At 37.8% G+C, this 16,108-nt stretch overlaps 1 protein-coding gene across 5 annotated transcripts in view; it reads right to left on the bottom strand.

The window, feature by feature from the left end:
- Window positions 1-16,108, bottom strand: part of LOC109070279 (partitioning defective 3 homolog) — a 455,709-nt gene that overhangs the window by 128,537 nt on the left and 311,064 nt on the right. For all 5 annotated transcript variants that reach the window (XM_042751639.1, XM_042751638.1, XM_042751637.1 and 2 more), the window contains 2 exons: window positions 12,145-12,388; window positions 4,529-4,736 (listed from right to left, as the gene is read on the bottom strand). In XM_042751639.1, coding sequence (XP_042607573.1) covers window positions 4,529-4,736; window positions 12,145-12,388 — 452 coding nt within the window. The remainder of the gene's footprint in view (window positions 1-4,528; window positions 4,737-12,144; window positions 12,389-16,108) is intronic.

A 16,108-nucleotide genomic window follows, 5' to 3' on the forward strand; every position in this document is an offset into this window, starting at 1 on the left:
GATCACTTTTTGAAAACAGAAATAAACAAATAAATAAATAAAAAATAATGATATGGCGAATTAAGTAAGTAAATTCTTTACTTTTTAATGAAATTAATTTTCAAAGCTTTATTTAGAATGAATACTAGAAAACTTTTGGAAAAGTGAAACAAATCAACAAACAAATAAATAATAATAATAATAAACCCAACAATATGGTGAATTAATTCAATTCTAAAACCTTTTTAATCAAATGAAATTTAGCACCTGAGAGTGACTGAGAGTGAGATTTTAAACCTTTAAGAATTAATTACAGAAAACTTTTGACAACTTAAACAAATGAATAAACAAACACACTAACAAATAAATAACTCTGTATTGATATGGTGAATGAAGTCAATTATAAAACTTTTAAATGAAATGACATTTAGCACCTTTATTGAGAGTATTCTAGATGTTTTCTAGAACCATTTTGGCCAAAAAAAAAAAAAAAAATCTTGAAAATGTATTCTGCAACCTTTATTTGGCGAGTGAATTCTAGGACACTTTTTTTTACAAGTGGATTCTACAACCAAAAAAAAAACTTTTTTGAAATTGTGTTGGTTGATTCTGCATGGTAATTAATTAATTTTTTTAGTTTTTGTTGATTAGTGATTTCTGTTTATTTATTCTTTGATCACCTCATATCTCTCTTCCTCTCTTTCAGCTCTGATTTTAATGCTCTTTCAATCAGTGTGTCCATTAAGCACACAGCTCATCAGTGCACGTTTACACACGCATGCAGATGAGCTCCAATTGCAGTGTATTGCAAATGCCTCAGAGACCTCCTCATGTGTGTGTGCTTCATACTGAGATGGAAGAGATAAAAAAGTGAAGGGCTACAGTTAAATGGGCCTTGAGAGACTGCAGATGAGTGTGTATTGCAGAAGTGAATCTGTATGAGTGTTAACAAAAACACAATGAGAGAGAAGAGGAGTTGAATGTCAGTAATCCATACTCTCCTGGCAAGGTGTGTGTGTGTGTGTGTGTATGTGATGGGAGTTTCTGATGGCTCTCAGAGGAGGGGTAGATGTAATGAGAGTAAAGGAGGATGCTTCTGTGCTGCGTGAGCGTCTCCGCTGGGGTCCAGACCTGCGCTTCAGTTCTTAATGAACATTTGCAAGCCTTCCCACTCCCTCACTAAATGCATATACATTTCCACCTCTGACTCCTCTGCTATTGAGTTAATTTGACCTCCTTCCATCTATAACTGTTGGTGGGTTTGCTAAGTAGACAATATATTACTATTGCTCCTATTAGAGTTACAGCTTTGAACATAATCATACCCTTAAGTATTCAACTTTGACATGTCACTTGTCAGCTTGTTACGGAAAACTGCTTTATATGCAATTTTCTCTTAGTGACTGGTTCAAAAAAAGGGATTGCATTGATAGAGGGACCTGGGCTATATCTAGCCACCAGAATTATCCCAAAATTGACCAGAAATGTTAAATCTGAAAGAACAGATTGTGTGGATTATGTAAATGCAGCTGGTTTAAATGCAAGTTAAATCTTCCATTAGGCAACTTGTTTTTTTTTTTATTTTTATTTTTACTTTGAATAGGATATGATATTGATGTTTGGTTTGTTTTGTATCATGACATTGAATTGAAATTGTGTTGTAAGTTTTTTTGTGAACTTTGGATTTTGTGTTACAAGCCAATTTAGTAATAATGTGCAACGCCTGAAAATGTTATTGGCTCAAATCTGTGATTTAATAAATCAAAATTATTTTGACAACTTTTTGTCAAGGTTGCCTCTAGATGATATACGCCAATTTTCATGCAAGTTGGATGAACAGCCGGGAAAGACTTCAGAAATTAAGCCCATATGGTTCCTGAGACATAGGCTAGAGGAAAATACAAATATAGAACTTTTCACAGAGCTGCCCTGTTGGCAACTCCCAAAAATGGTAAACAACCTCTTCTGGGACACTTTTAGGATAAAAAAAAAAAAATAGAATAATAAAAACCAAAAGTAAAATAATGAGAAGACTAAACGCAGCAATAGGGTTCCAAGAGCCGAGAGCAGGGGTTGTGAAAGCTGCCAGCAGTGTGTGATGACAAACACCTGAAGCTCATTCTGCCTCATCACTGAAGCTGTAAATCCAAAACAGCTCCTCTCCTTTGGGAAGGCCAGCATGGACTAAGCATCGACGAGCTGTTCTCAAGGTCTCAGTACGACATGAGGGCACACCACAACCTTGGGTGACCTCCAACAATGTCCAGCATTACAGCGTGTATCATGCGCTTCAGCTCTAAAGCAACACGTGATGAATAGTGGACATGGTTGGGGAAGCTACGGTTGAATCGGCAGTCAGCATTGATTGGTGAGGAGCACTACTTTTCAAAAAATGCAGGGCTACAATGTTTTTAAATATCATCTACAAACCTTTTGTCGCTACAAATAATATCTACAACAGTTTTACACACTCTCAGACCTACAACACCCATCATGCTCAGACAGTATTAACTCATATAAAGGTAAGGTCACATTAGCAGCATTTCTTGTGCAAACAGATCAATTGTCAGTAGCACTGAGATTTATAAAAAAAAAAACAGCTCTTAGTTTCGGTCAGTTTCAAACCAAGCAGCTTTCCTGTTGGTCAGAATGGCGAATTTGCATTAACATAACATTTGCCATAAGTATTTGCCATTAAATAAAATGCTATTTTTTTTTGATAAAATTGTTTTACTAAAATATATAGTTTAAAATATACTACTTCTACAATTACTACTACATGTCATTACAGCCTAGTAATTGTCCATGGCATTCATTCTACAGGACAAAAGAGTGCTGGAGTGGTGGAGCACGAATCAAGGGGCACTAAAACTAACCCTTTAGTGCTCCTGAAACATGACCTGGAAACACTTGTCGTTTTTATTGTTTATTACTGAACAGCATGCAATGCACTACGCTAACTAATCCCATTACGCTAATCCACCTCAAAACAACTTATTGTGCAGATAAGAGTGTGGATAATTTATGCGGGATTCAAATGAGCACCAAATCAGAATAATTAATGGAGGCCCCGGCATAATTAGCCTGGCACTGGGAAACGCTTCCTGCGTTCTCTACCAAATGGATGCACGACGCGTTATTTCAAAGAGCCCAGAGGGGCGGGAGACCAGGAAAGGACCTTTTCATGATAGCAGCCCCCAAAAGTGTGTTATCTGTACCTGTCTCGTCCCTCTGGAGGAGCTTTGCGAGGAGAAGCAGAGAAAATGTTAATCCTCCATATGGATTTATTTTCAAAATTAACCGATTCGACCTCTATGTAGGGTGAAGCTGGCGGTGAAATTCTGCAAATCAGTCACAGTTGGGGTGACATTTAACTAGGCAACAAAGCTGTTTACAGGAACACAGAAGCCGCACGTTTGCTGCCTTGCACATTAATGTGTATATTTCAGAAAAGTTTTCAGTTCAGCAATTACCAGTGATGAATATAAGCAGGAAACCTATGCATTGATGAATAAAACATTCCCTTATTAAAAATAACCTCAATCTAAACTGCCTCTGGCATCAACAAATCATAGCAAGAGTGTGGGTCAAGGTAAATTAATAAAATAAAATAAAATAAAATAAAATAAAATAAAATAAAATAAAATAAAATAAAATAAAATAAAATAAAATAAAATAAAATAAAATAAAATAAACCTTTTTTTACCGCTTAGTTTGGTTTGAGAAACTGGAAATCCTTTTATTATAATAATAATTTTACAAATTAAGGTGATTGTTTTGGCAGGATGGGGTGGAGTAAAGTAAAGTAAAGTAAAGTAAAGTAAAGTAAAGTAAAGTAATTTATAGTGACTTATTTAACAGCAGTTCAACTGAAACCACAATTGAACTATATATGGTTAATAATAATAATAGTAGTACTAAAGTAGTACTAACATTTTTCAATTCAATTCAAGAATAAAATTAAAGTAACAAATTAAAGTAATTTAATGTAATAAAATTAAATAAAATAATTTATAGTGACTTAATATTTATTTATTTGTTTGTTTGTTTTTTGTTTGTATTCATTTATTTATTCATTTATTTATTTATTATTTTATTTTATTTTATTTTAATAATAATTATACAATTAAGGTGATTGTTTTGCCAGGTATTACTAACATTTTTATTAAAGTAAAGTAAAGTAAAGTAAAGTAAAGTAAAGTAAAGTAAATTTTTTTATTTTTTTTTTTTTTAACAGCAGTTCAACTGAAACCACAATTGAACTATATATGGTTAATAATAATAATAATAATAATAATAATTATTATTATTATTGTGTTTGTTTTTTTTGGAAGGTAGTGTTGTAATTTTAAATTCAATTCAATTCAATTCAATAAATGCAAAATAAATAAAATAAAATAAAATAAAATAAAAAAAAAATAAAATAAAATAAAATAAAATAAAATAAAATAAAATAAAATAAAATAAAATAAATAAAATAAAATAAAGTTTAAATTAAATTAAATAAAATAAGGTAGTATAATGAAAAACTTAAGGCTGTTCACTCTACCTGAACATGTCGCCAAGGCCCTTCAGCACGCCTTTCTTTGCTTTGTTCTTGTCTTTCTTGTCCTTCTCTCCTCGCCCCTTCTTCTTGTCCTCTTTGGTGCGCCCTCCGTTCAGCTGTTTCTCTGTGTTGGAGGGTGGGAGGGTGAGGTCAGTGGCTGTGGAAATGGAGTCGCGGCCTGATCGTGAGCTCTCCTCTGTATCTTCTTCCACTGAGATGGTTGAGAAACAGACAAATAAACATGAATGTTGAAATCAGACTATATGTAAGTCACTGCAAGCTCTTAATAAAAAGAGCAACACTTTGTCGCACAAGGTTAGGTTTGCCAAATAAAACCAAAAACGACACACTAGTTAAATAATAATAATAATAATAATAATAATAATAATAATAATAATAATAATAATTATTATTATTATTATTATTATTATTAAAGTGGCTGTTTTGCAAGTTTCACTAACATTTTCAATAAAATAAAATATCTCTAGATATCTCTAAAATAACTCTAAAATATCTAGTGATTTATATAATAGTAATAGTAGACTAAAAGTTTCATTGAATGATGATACTACTACTATTACTACTACTACTACTACTACTAATAATAATAATAATAATAATAATAATATAGAATTAATGTTTATTTTAATGATGATACTACTACTATTACTACTACTACTACTACTATCTAATAATAATAAATAAAAAATGTTTCCAAAATATCGCTAAAAACATTTTCTATAAAATAAAATAAAATAAAATAAAATAATTAAAGTGGCTGTGCTGCAAGTTTCACTAACATTTTCAATAAAATAAAATATCTCTAGTGATTTATATAATAGTAATAGTAGACTGAAACCACAGTTTCATTGAATGATGATAATACTACTTCTAGTACTACTAATAATAATAATAATGATAATAATAATATTTTTACCAGGCAAGTACCACAAACATTTAAAATAAAATAAAATAAAATAAAATAAAATAAAATAATGTTTAGTAATTTGTATAACTGTAGCTCAACTGATACCATAGTTTCACTGATAAGGAATTTGGGCTAATGCAGAAACTCTCAACGGTCTGACTTCTTTAAACATTGACTTAATAAAACATCTTAATGAGACCTCGTCTTCAAGTCCAACCATATCTAACAGAGGCTCGTGAGCTCCTCATCTTGTCTGAATCTCTTTTCATTTTTCCTTAGCTGAGTTTTACCTCAGAGGTTACTCCATCTGAAGGAACCCCATTATCTTTTTGCTTCTAAAGGGTCACATCTTCCCACCACAGTTCGGCGGTCTCAAATGAGGTTATTCCATCTAGTTGGGGGGTGTCTATTTGCGTTGTTGGTAGCTTATTAGATTTATTTATCAGAGAAAGTGAACTTAGAAGTTCAAAAGGCTAAAGTGCACCAGAACAGGCCCGTCTTCTGTTCACCTCACCGCTCTGAACAAAGTATCTGCAGTACCACAGTACCACTTCTGCAGTTTTTTGACCATCGATTACTGTATAATAGTTTCTTCTGCTGAAGCTGAGGTCTAGACATCATGCAGTCAGAATATAAAAGCCCTAGACCTTGACTGGATGCTTTGATTGTATAGAAAAAAGCAGACTGAATGTGCTGTGTTGGGGCAACAAAATGACTTTAGATAAGCATAATGATTGTGTTTTTTATTGCTAAAGATTTTATTATTATTATTATTTTATATATTAAAGAAAAACAAGTCCAGTCCAGATTTAAAAAGTAATGCAAAAGTAACACAAAAGTAACGTAACACATAATTTTCCATAAAAAGTAACTTCGTGACACAATATTGTAACACATTACTTTTAAAAGTAACTTTCCCCAACACTGCTGAGTGTGTTTCAGAATAACTCTTTGATTTCCACGTTTTGTGTTTGTCGATCATTTCAGAAAGAATTGCTTTGCTGAACGAGTATTTTATCACGTCACCACACTATTAAGATGTTTACTTGGAAGACAAAGAGTTCATCTCTTCTAATGGACAAGCCGAAGGAGGATCATATTCTCAGAGCACTCTTAACATCTGATAGCCCATGAATTTTGTAACGCTTATTTTATGGATTCCAGTCAACGGGATGATGTGTTTCATTAATGATATATTAATGCAAGTACTTTGATGCTGTTTTGGAAAAGCCAGCGACTCTCTGTGGGAACATTTTATTTTGAAGTATGGTTTGCAATGCTAATTCATCCTCCACCACCTATCTTCGTGATACGTCGCATATCAGTATAATCATAAGGGACCGCAGCTGGCTGATGTTGCTCATTTCCATTTCAGCAAGCGTCTGATTACAGCTACTGTCTCCATTCCTGATGGTCTGGACGTGATTAATTTGTCACTAATTGTAAGTTTAAAAACGCTCAGAAAGGAGGAAAAAAATTAGAGGGCACTAAAAGCAAAAAGCTTTTGAATAGAGCGACGTAACGGCACTGGAGACAGATGCCTGTGTGATTACAGCTTATTAATAACCAGCAAATCTCTGACGCGAGTGAGAACTGGAAGAAAGGCCTCGTGAAAGCGAGAGACCATCACAGATATTTCCGTCTGCTCAGATGAGCGGTTTAACGTTCCTTTTGTTTTATTCACTTTCAGTGTTTTCTGTCATTCTGCCATCTACTGAAACAATATCAGAATGGATCAGCATAAAACATGGAGTGTGTGAAATCAGTGCATTGAACAATTATAGAATTCTTTTTTAATAAATACAAATCTTTTTTCAGCTCAGGAGATAATGCTAACAAGGTTTAGTTGGATATCATTTTCATTCATTTTTTTTTCTCGTCGGCTACTTATCGGATAGCTGAGAGCAAAGGCGACCAAGCTCAGATGCATACAGCAATTAAAACTAGCCTTTGAAATTAGTCATTGTGGACATTTCTACATCTTTTCATGAAATGACGGAAATGATTCTGGATAGTCCAAGCATCAACGAATGTTCAAAAATCAGTCTTGCCTTCAGAAAGACTGAATCTCAGGAGACGAAATAAAAAATAATAGGTAACATTTTATTTTGACAGTCCACTTTAGAAATTCTACTGACTAGAAGTAACTGTGTTCAAGTCATTTTGAAGAACTTTTGTTCAGCCCAGAGTTTGGAGAGTTTCAGTGAGAAAACATGACGGATGCAATGGATGAAATTAATAAAAGCATTCAATTTAAAATATTTTATATTTTAAATATATTTATTAAAAATAAAACTATCTTGTTGCATTGAGAGAAAAAAAAAAAAAAACAAGAAATATTGCACAATTATGAACCTTCATTAACTGAAAAAAAATAAAAATAAATAATAATAATAAGAAGAAGAATAATAATATATAAAAAAAAATCAATATTTACTGATCATTTTGTAGAAGTAGAGTCAAAAAAATATTTTAAGATTTTTTTTTTTTTTTTTTTTTTTTAAGAAAACATGCATACAAAACATTTTTTGGGGGTTATTTTTTCAGTGTTTGGGTAGTTTTTGTGTTACTCGGATCCTGGGTCAGATGTAGCCCAGCGGTTGAGTTATTTATTGTGGATACTGTGTGTCCTCTTCAGTAGAGAATAGTTCTAAGCACCATCGAATTGATGCATTTCTTCATTAAAATACAGGTTTGTGTACATTTTATTTTATCTATAAAATCATTACTGTGCTGTATATCGTCCAATTTTATGCTAAAGGGGACTATTGAAATAAAGTGCAACCAATAACACAGGGAAGAATGCATTGGACAGGGCTCTTCTCATTTATAAACATCCCTGTTAAGTTGAAAAAGCAGATTCGTGCCTATAGAGCTGCAGTCAATACAGCAGCGGCTTCACAGATCAATGGCCTTTTTATTAAAACGGTTATCACAGTAAGTTACGGTTGTGCTAACTGTTGACCGAAATGTTAAAAGAAATTAATTACAGTAATTAACGGCGAATTTCAGCTACACAGGACTGAGTGGTAAATGTTTTGACACCCCAATCAAAAGGCATCATTAGTCGTCTCCTTTTGACGTGCCACAGTATTCATTTCTCCTTTAGAACGCCGATCACTTCTAATGGAGTCTTGAAATTGGCACTCTGGCTAAAAACCCGGTGGGAAAAAGAGCCGAGCGCATTTCAGTCTGATATTTAAAAACATAAAACACAACGAAACACAGCCCAACTCATTTTCCCGGCTGGATATCTCCGAGTGACACATTTTTCCTCGGGTGATGCCAAATTCACATTCTATGTAAATAAAAGTGTCTGTGTGGAAAGAAAAAGCCTGCTCTTATCTGTCAACTTTTGACTATTAACCTCGGTGACAGGCACAGGCAGGTTCCTCTTATCTAAATTGAAAAACAGAGTTATTTGAATATTGGAAGACGAGAAATGCAATATGCTTCCACCGCAGAATCTCACGCATTTGCCCTCTATTGCTCCGCCGAAGAGATAAGACAGTATTTAGCCCAATGTGGACACAGCTTACAAGAACAAAGAGATTGAGGGGAATAATTCGACTCTTGGAAAAAAAAAAAAAAAAAATCTGCTTGCTTTTAATGGAGAACAAAGGGATGGCATGATTTTCCCCCGGCAGGTGTTATTAAATAGACAGGTCTGTCATAAACTCATTTCACAGCACTAGGGACTAACACTGTATTATTGAACTCGGATCGCAAACCGTGTGAAACTATATACGTTTTATCACTTCCAGTTAAAAAATACAGTACTTGTCAAAAGTTTGGAAACATTACAATTTTTAAACGTTTTAAACGAAGTCTCTTCTGCTCACCAAGGCTGTGTTTATTCAATCAAAAACACAAACATTTGAATGGTAGCATATCACGGATTTTGCATAAAAATGGTTTTCAACATTGATAATAATCATAAATGTTTCTTGAGGAGCAAATCAGCTTATTCTGAAGGATCATGTGACACTGAAGAAATTGAAAATTCAGCTTTGATCACAGGAGTAAATTCAATTTTACCATATATTAACATATATTAAATATTTATTTTAAATTGTAATAACATTTCACAATAAATAAAACCAGTTTTAAAAACTATAATGCTTCCAAATGTTTGACAAGTACTGTATACATATTTTAATTTGATTCCTTGCTTATTATGCCAAAAAAAAAAAAAAAAAAAAAAAACCTTCAGTGCAAGAAACCTTGGCAATATTTTAAAATGGGTTAATAAATTAAGCAATCTAAAATATGAAAAGAATACAAATCGCTGCTGCAAGCAATCAATGAACCGTAAAAATGAACCCAAAATGAATTTAATAAACCACTGAGTTTGTGTGCATTGGGAAATATCCCTTTAAAACCCAGGCCCCATTAGAGAAAAATGCCCAGTGAGGACGTCTGGAAATTCATTTGGTCATGGGTGAAATGAATAGTGAAAGTTATACACATGCTTATTGGCTGTTTATTTCCTTTCGGGTCTTTGAGGGAAGGCCTGACCTACTTACAGCGGGAGGATCTCTCCTGCTATTCTAATCTTCAGAATAACACAAGACGTCCTCATGAGACCCACTGCCTTGTTTCTCTACTGAGATCTGTCTATAAAGTGAACCTCAATTGGTGGGCATCTCGTAATATATTCTGGGCCAGTCATTGTCCGAGACATCTGATGAAATTGGCATTGATATTGTGTCAGATCGCCTTTACTGTGCCTGCACAATTATGGTAATAGCTGTGATTACATGAGTTGCCATTTTCAATACAAAGAGAAAACAGGAGGTTAAGAAAGCAGATGACGAGGCACAGGCTGCACTAAATAATCATCTGTTGCGTTTACATACACAAGTGTTTTGTGTTCATGCAAAACTCACCGCCGTTTGCTAGACTACGCATAACACAATGCTTTTAGTCATAATCTGTGTGTGCTTAATGCATATGTTTACCTCACTTACTGTAGGTTAAAACTAGGCTAGGCTGTAATTTAAGCACAACTGGTGCAACCGGCCCCTGATTTATTTTGAGATTAATACAAGGACAATGTGGAACTTGAATGATTCACTGTGAGTCTGGTAATGCAAATGTGAATTATTTTGACTGACTCATAAATAGAAAGACAAACGGTTCATAACAATCTGAAAAATCAGACAGCTCAGCTCGTGCCATGTTTGTCGCTGCACACAGAAATCACTGGCACACACTCTAATGAGACTGAAATTATGTTACCATGCAGCTTCTAGTGGTTGCTAGGGTGTTACCGGAGTATTTTCGGTGGTTGCTAGGGTGATCGGTTTCTTGCTGGGCCAAGCAAAGAGCATTGCTGCATCCCAGTTCGCCTTCTTACACTGTTCTAAAAGTGTGTACTCTTTTGTGAAGAAAAAGTACATACTTTTAAGTGTGTAGCAGAATACACTCCTCACAATCATCTTGTCACAATTAAAAACGTCACAATCAAATGTTTCGGCACTAGAAAGTGTTTGTTTCTGTTTGTTTATACAGTATGTTTGGATGTATTGATTAAGGGTTATTTAGTCTGTTAAACGCACCTGTAATCAGAGTTTCCACCTGATGATCATTAGTCCCAACTCTTCCTTTTAAATTTAACTTTTTGCAAAAGTATTGTTAAAAAATTCACTGAGGTAGACCTAGTGCCGAAACGTTCGATGATCCTGATAATCAATTTGTGCTTTTTGTACAATAAAAATCTAAACATGGATTAAGTTCATAAATGAGTGTGGATCCTGCTGTTTTAATTTGAAGAAACTACTATATTGGAAAGAAATGAAGAGGCACATTGATCTGCCAATCACGTATCTTTAATGCAGAGATATCTCCCAATGTGTCTGCATAATGATGCATTTAAAAGTGAATGACCAAACGTATCTTTATGAAAGTTTGCAATGTTGTTTCAGATGAAATATAATGTGGGTAACTTTTAAATAATTATTTTTTCATCAGGTTAGATATTGAAATTTTCTTTGCATTTTTTTTAAAAGATTCATGTATGGACGAAAATGTCGTCAAAATGATCCCCATTCACACAGATCAGAAAACAATTAAAATCCCTGTATTATGCATGCCAAGCCAGTAGATGGCGATGTCAATTTGTTAAGAAACACTACGCACCTGCGCACATACCTGTAGACTAAACATTAAATACGCATGACATCACCATTTTCATAAATTCACGTTTTGTAGTTTACACGGAGACGATAATGGCATTGTTTTGAAAAACTTCCACTTTGAAATCTGTTTTCAAAAGTTTGTTGTCATGTAAATTAACGACCAAAACACATAACATTTTTGATGTTTTTAGTTGAAAATAGTGTCACGTAAATGCCCCCTAAATCTCTTCACTTATTCCTCGGTCTCGCACATCCACCATGTTTGTAGTTTTTTAACACTTTTCTTAGTGTTTGTATTTCTAATTGAATCCCCTTCCGATACGCAATGGGTTGTGGCCAATATTAGCCATTGCACTTTAAATTTTCACCGTAAATAGTAAACCATCCCTGATACTCATTTAAACATACTATGATTTGGGACACACTAATGCCGAATACGATTTAGGATGGCTACTATGCAAACTGGGACAAACTCATGATATCCAAGTCTCTAGATATGATTCAAATATCTCCTTCAATGCCAATCTACATGATTTTTCTCCAATACTTACACGTTTCCATCCCTTCGTCGTCTTCATCGGGGTTGACTATGGTCACACCTGGCTTGTCGTAAGACTTGTCGATGGCCGCCCGGAAGCTCTCGTTGCAGCCCCGCCCCCTGATGATTCTGGGGCGTGGCCTGTGGAACGAGACGTCTCCGTTGAGCGTCGCCTCGGCAACAGCTGTCTGGAGGCTTTCCAAAGAACTCGACTTCTTCAAGCCCAACGACGGTCCCACATCTCGCGTAGAGTTGCCGGGGTGGAGAAAGAGAGAAAGAGAGTAAAGAAAACATGCCAGAAAGAGAAAAAAAAAAGATGCTGTCTCACCTTTTTCCTCAATAAATCCTTCCCTCCTAATTCACTTTTATAATTTACATCCCTCGCTGAAGACAAATGTGCATATCGGGGTTGCGTTTATCTGCAGATGGAGGGTGAAAAAAGTGTGCTAAAATAATATGAAATATAAATGGCTCCCCTGGATGCAAAGTGAGGTGTCAGACAGATTATCCGTCACATTTTTAACTCTTGAGGTCATTTTTGCCTCCTTTTCCCTAATGTACTGTATATGTGTGTGTGTGTGTGTGCGAGACGGTGAGGGAAAGTGCGCATAACTCCTTTCTGTAGTTTAAGGCACTGATGGATGGCCCAAATATGAGGCCCATTATCTTCGCTGTGTGGTCGTGGGAGGAGGTGGAGGAGAGGATGTGGAGAACAAGAGGGAGGAAGAGCAAAAGCTTGTAGACTAAACACGCTTTGAGACTCGGCCCATTCAGATCCTAGCCGAAACTCCCTGAACTCGTCTGCTTAATGACCTTTCATGCATTTAATCCACTTGTTTTTCTCGTTAAGGGTTCCTCACAAAGACACAGCAGGCACACACTTCAAACATGCGCCAGTGCGGAGACAACATTAATCCTGCTTATGGAATCCTGTAGAGGAGGAATTCTGGAAATGCCTCAATGGGAGCGAATGGGCTTGGCTGCTCGGGTCAGGGATTTGCATGTGTGTGTGCATAAATAAAACACTTAATGAGTAAAAAGTGGCTTTGGAGAGCAAAAAAAAAAAAGTGTCTCCTTTCCTTACATGGAAATGGAACATAACGTGGTTTAAATGGAAATGGAAATATATTTTTCTTTTTCTTTTTTTCTGTGTATTTAATTAAACATTTATTTAGTATTCCTTTTTTATCTCTTAATTTAAAATGGAAATTTGGTGAAAAAATTAACTGAAATTTTATTTACTCATTAAACAAAGTTCAGTGTATTCTTTAATCTATTTTGTAATGCAATACAATTATCCCATCTTATTATGATGCTACCCATAAACGCACTGATTGAGAAAAAATAAAATAAAAATAAAATAAAATAAAATAAAATAAAATAAAATAAAATAAAATAAAATAAAATAAATAAATAAATGAATAAATAAATAAATAAATAAATAAAATAAAATCCACACAACACACATCAGCAGTTAAAAGTTTGGAATATATATATATATATATATTTATTTTTTTTTTTTTCTGTTTTTAAAAAGAAGCCTCACCAATGCTGCATGAGATTGCAGTAAAAAAGTCACCAATACTGTGAAATATTATTAACTGAATTAACTGTTTTCTGTGTGAATATCTGTTAAAATTAAATTTTTTTGCTGTGATCGAAGCTGAACTTTCAGCATCATTACTCCAGTCTTCAGTGTCACATGATCTTCAGAAATCATTCTAATATGCTGTTCCTCTTCAGGAACTCGAGCTGCGTCGAGCGCTTTGGGGAACGCGTCTAGCGTGAGCGACTCTGAATATCGTGTGAAATCAGTCCAATGGAAGAGCGTGACGTCACGGGCGGGGTGACGTAAGCGACCAGGAAGCTATAAAAGCACATGCCGCGCAGCTGGCATCAGCTTCGCGTCTTCAGCAAGCGCTCTGTGTGTGCATGTCATTTTGTCTTGTGAGTCTTATTTACTGTTGTCTGTCCAGTAGAGCTCCAAGCAATGTCCAAGTGCAAGGCGAAATCTAAACATTCCAAAGGCGAATCCGGATCGCGTTTCAGACTGTGTGTCCCTCCCTGCCCGCGCTACATTACGAGCGGGGATACACACAGTCTGTGCGTGGTCTGCCTGGGTTCGAAGCATGCCGAGTCGGCTCTCGAGGGGGCCGACTGTCCGCATTGTGAGAGGATGTCGGTGCGGCTGCTTCGTTCCCGGAGGGCTCTCTTTGAGGAGGGAGCCTTCGCCAGCGTTCCCCGCGGTGCTGGCCCCGCTTCTGCCGAGGCAGAACGGCAGCTGCACTCGTGGGGTTCGCAAGTGGATCTGACAGAGGGAATGGAGACGGGCGAGTCCCTATCTCCTTCCACTTCTGCCAGATCCGGCGCCCAATCTCTGGAGTCGGAAGCACGCTCTGCGGTTCCTTCCACCCAGGGAGAGGGATCGACACTCCGCCTCTCTTCCTCCGAGGAGGTCGATGTGGAGTCTGTCGACAGGGATTCGCCACCCCACTCGCCTAGGTATGAGGAGCTCTTGGAGGTGGTGACTCGTGCGGTGGCCAAGTTGAGTCTTGACTGGCCCGCCGAGAAAACAACCGAACCGCAGAAAAGCAAGCTCGACGAACGCTTTTGCTGCGGGCGAGTCAGCCACCTCCTTGCCGGGGCCTTCCTTTTTTTTTTCCCGATCTACATGAAGAGATCGCTAGATCGTGGAAGAGGCCATTCTCAGCCCGCCTGTATATCCCCTCTTCAGATTACTACGGCAATGTAGTGGGGATTGAGAGGCCATTCTCCAGAGCGATGCCCCCCGGGTGGAACAGACGCTCGCGAGCTATCTGTCCCCCGGTACGGCATCGTCTCTGAAGGCCCCGGCATTGCCCTCCAAGCCGCTCAGAACAACTTCGGCTTTGGTGGGCAAAGGGTATGCGGCAGCAGGTCAGGCTGGTGCGTGTCTGCACACCATGGCGGTGTTACAGGCGTACCAGGCTGACCTGCTGAAGGAGCTTGATGAGGGAGAGGAGATCAAGTCCGATGGCATCACTGAGCTCAGAAGGACCGCTGATCTCTCCCTCCGCGCCACCAAGGAGACCGCCCGAGCGATTGGGCGGTCCATGGCAGCTATGGTGGCTGCGGAGAGGCATTTGTGGCTGACCCTGTCTGAAATGAAAGAGCGGGACAGGGTCTGCCTTATGGACGCCCCGATCCAGCCTTCTGGCCTGTTCGGCGACGCAGTCAACACTGTCGTCGACAGGTTTCAGGAGGCTCGCAAACAGGCGGCGGCGGCGTTCCATAAATTCCTCCCTCGTCGCTCCCTCAGGGCATCTGGGCGGGAGATGCCCCAGCCGCACCCTAGCTCCTCATACCGAGAGGCTCAAAAGCTGAGCGTCGCCTCTCGTGCTCCCCCGCAAAGGGAACGGGAGCCTCAGCGACGCTCTCGGCCGAGGTCTTCGAGGCCCAAACAAGATTTGAGGGCAGTCATTGATGCTAAGAAGGCCTCGGCCAAGAAGCCCTGACGCCAGAGAGCCAGGGCGTCAGAGGGCAGCCTCTGCTCGGGGGTAGAGCGGTGCACACCGCATTACACGGTGCCCGTCTCGCCTCAGCGCCCTCTGGGGGCCGGTCTGCCAACCCTGCCAGTGTTCCAGGGCGCAGCGGTCCCCAGCGAGCATCATTCTCAGTATCTTCCGCCCGTGCGCGTAGCGGGGCTGAGACGCTCGCCACCCCTGCGGGGGCCTCTTACACCAGAGGTCAGTCTCGAGAGACTGATTCCCTTAGTAGATTATTTGCCAGCGTGGAAACTACTGCCAAATGTATCTCAATGGGTCCTGCACACGGTAGAGAAAGGTTACCGTATTCAGTTCGGCTCTGCACCGCCGATGTTCAACGGGGTTACTCCGACGATAGTCGGCCCCGAGCAGGGTCTGGTTATGGAACAAGAAGTGAAAGCCCTATTAGAGAAGGAGGCCATCGAGGTGGTCCCTCCTCAAGACAGGGAATCC

This window comes from Cyprinus carpio, chromosome B24 (assembly GCF_018340385.1).
Source record: "Cyprinus carpio isolate SPL01 chromosome B24, ASM1834038v1, whole genome shotgun sequence".
Taxonomy (NCBI): domain Eukaryota; kingdom Metazoa; phylum Chordata; class Actinopteri; order Cypriniformes; family Cyprinidae; genus Cyprinus; species Cyprinus carpio.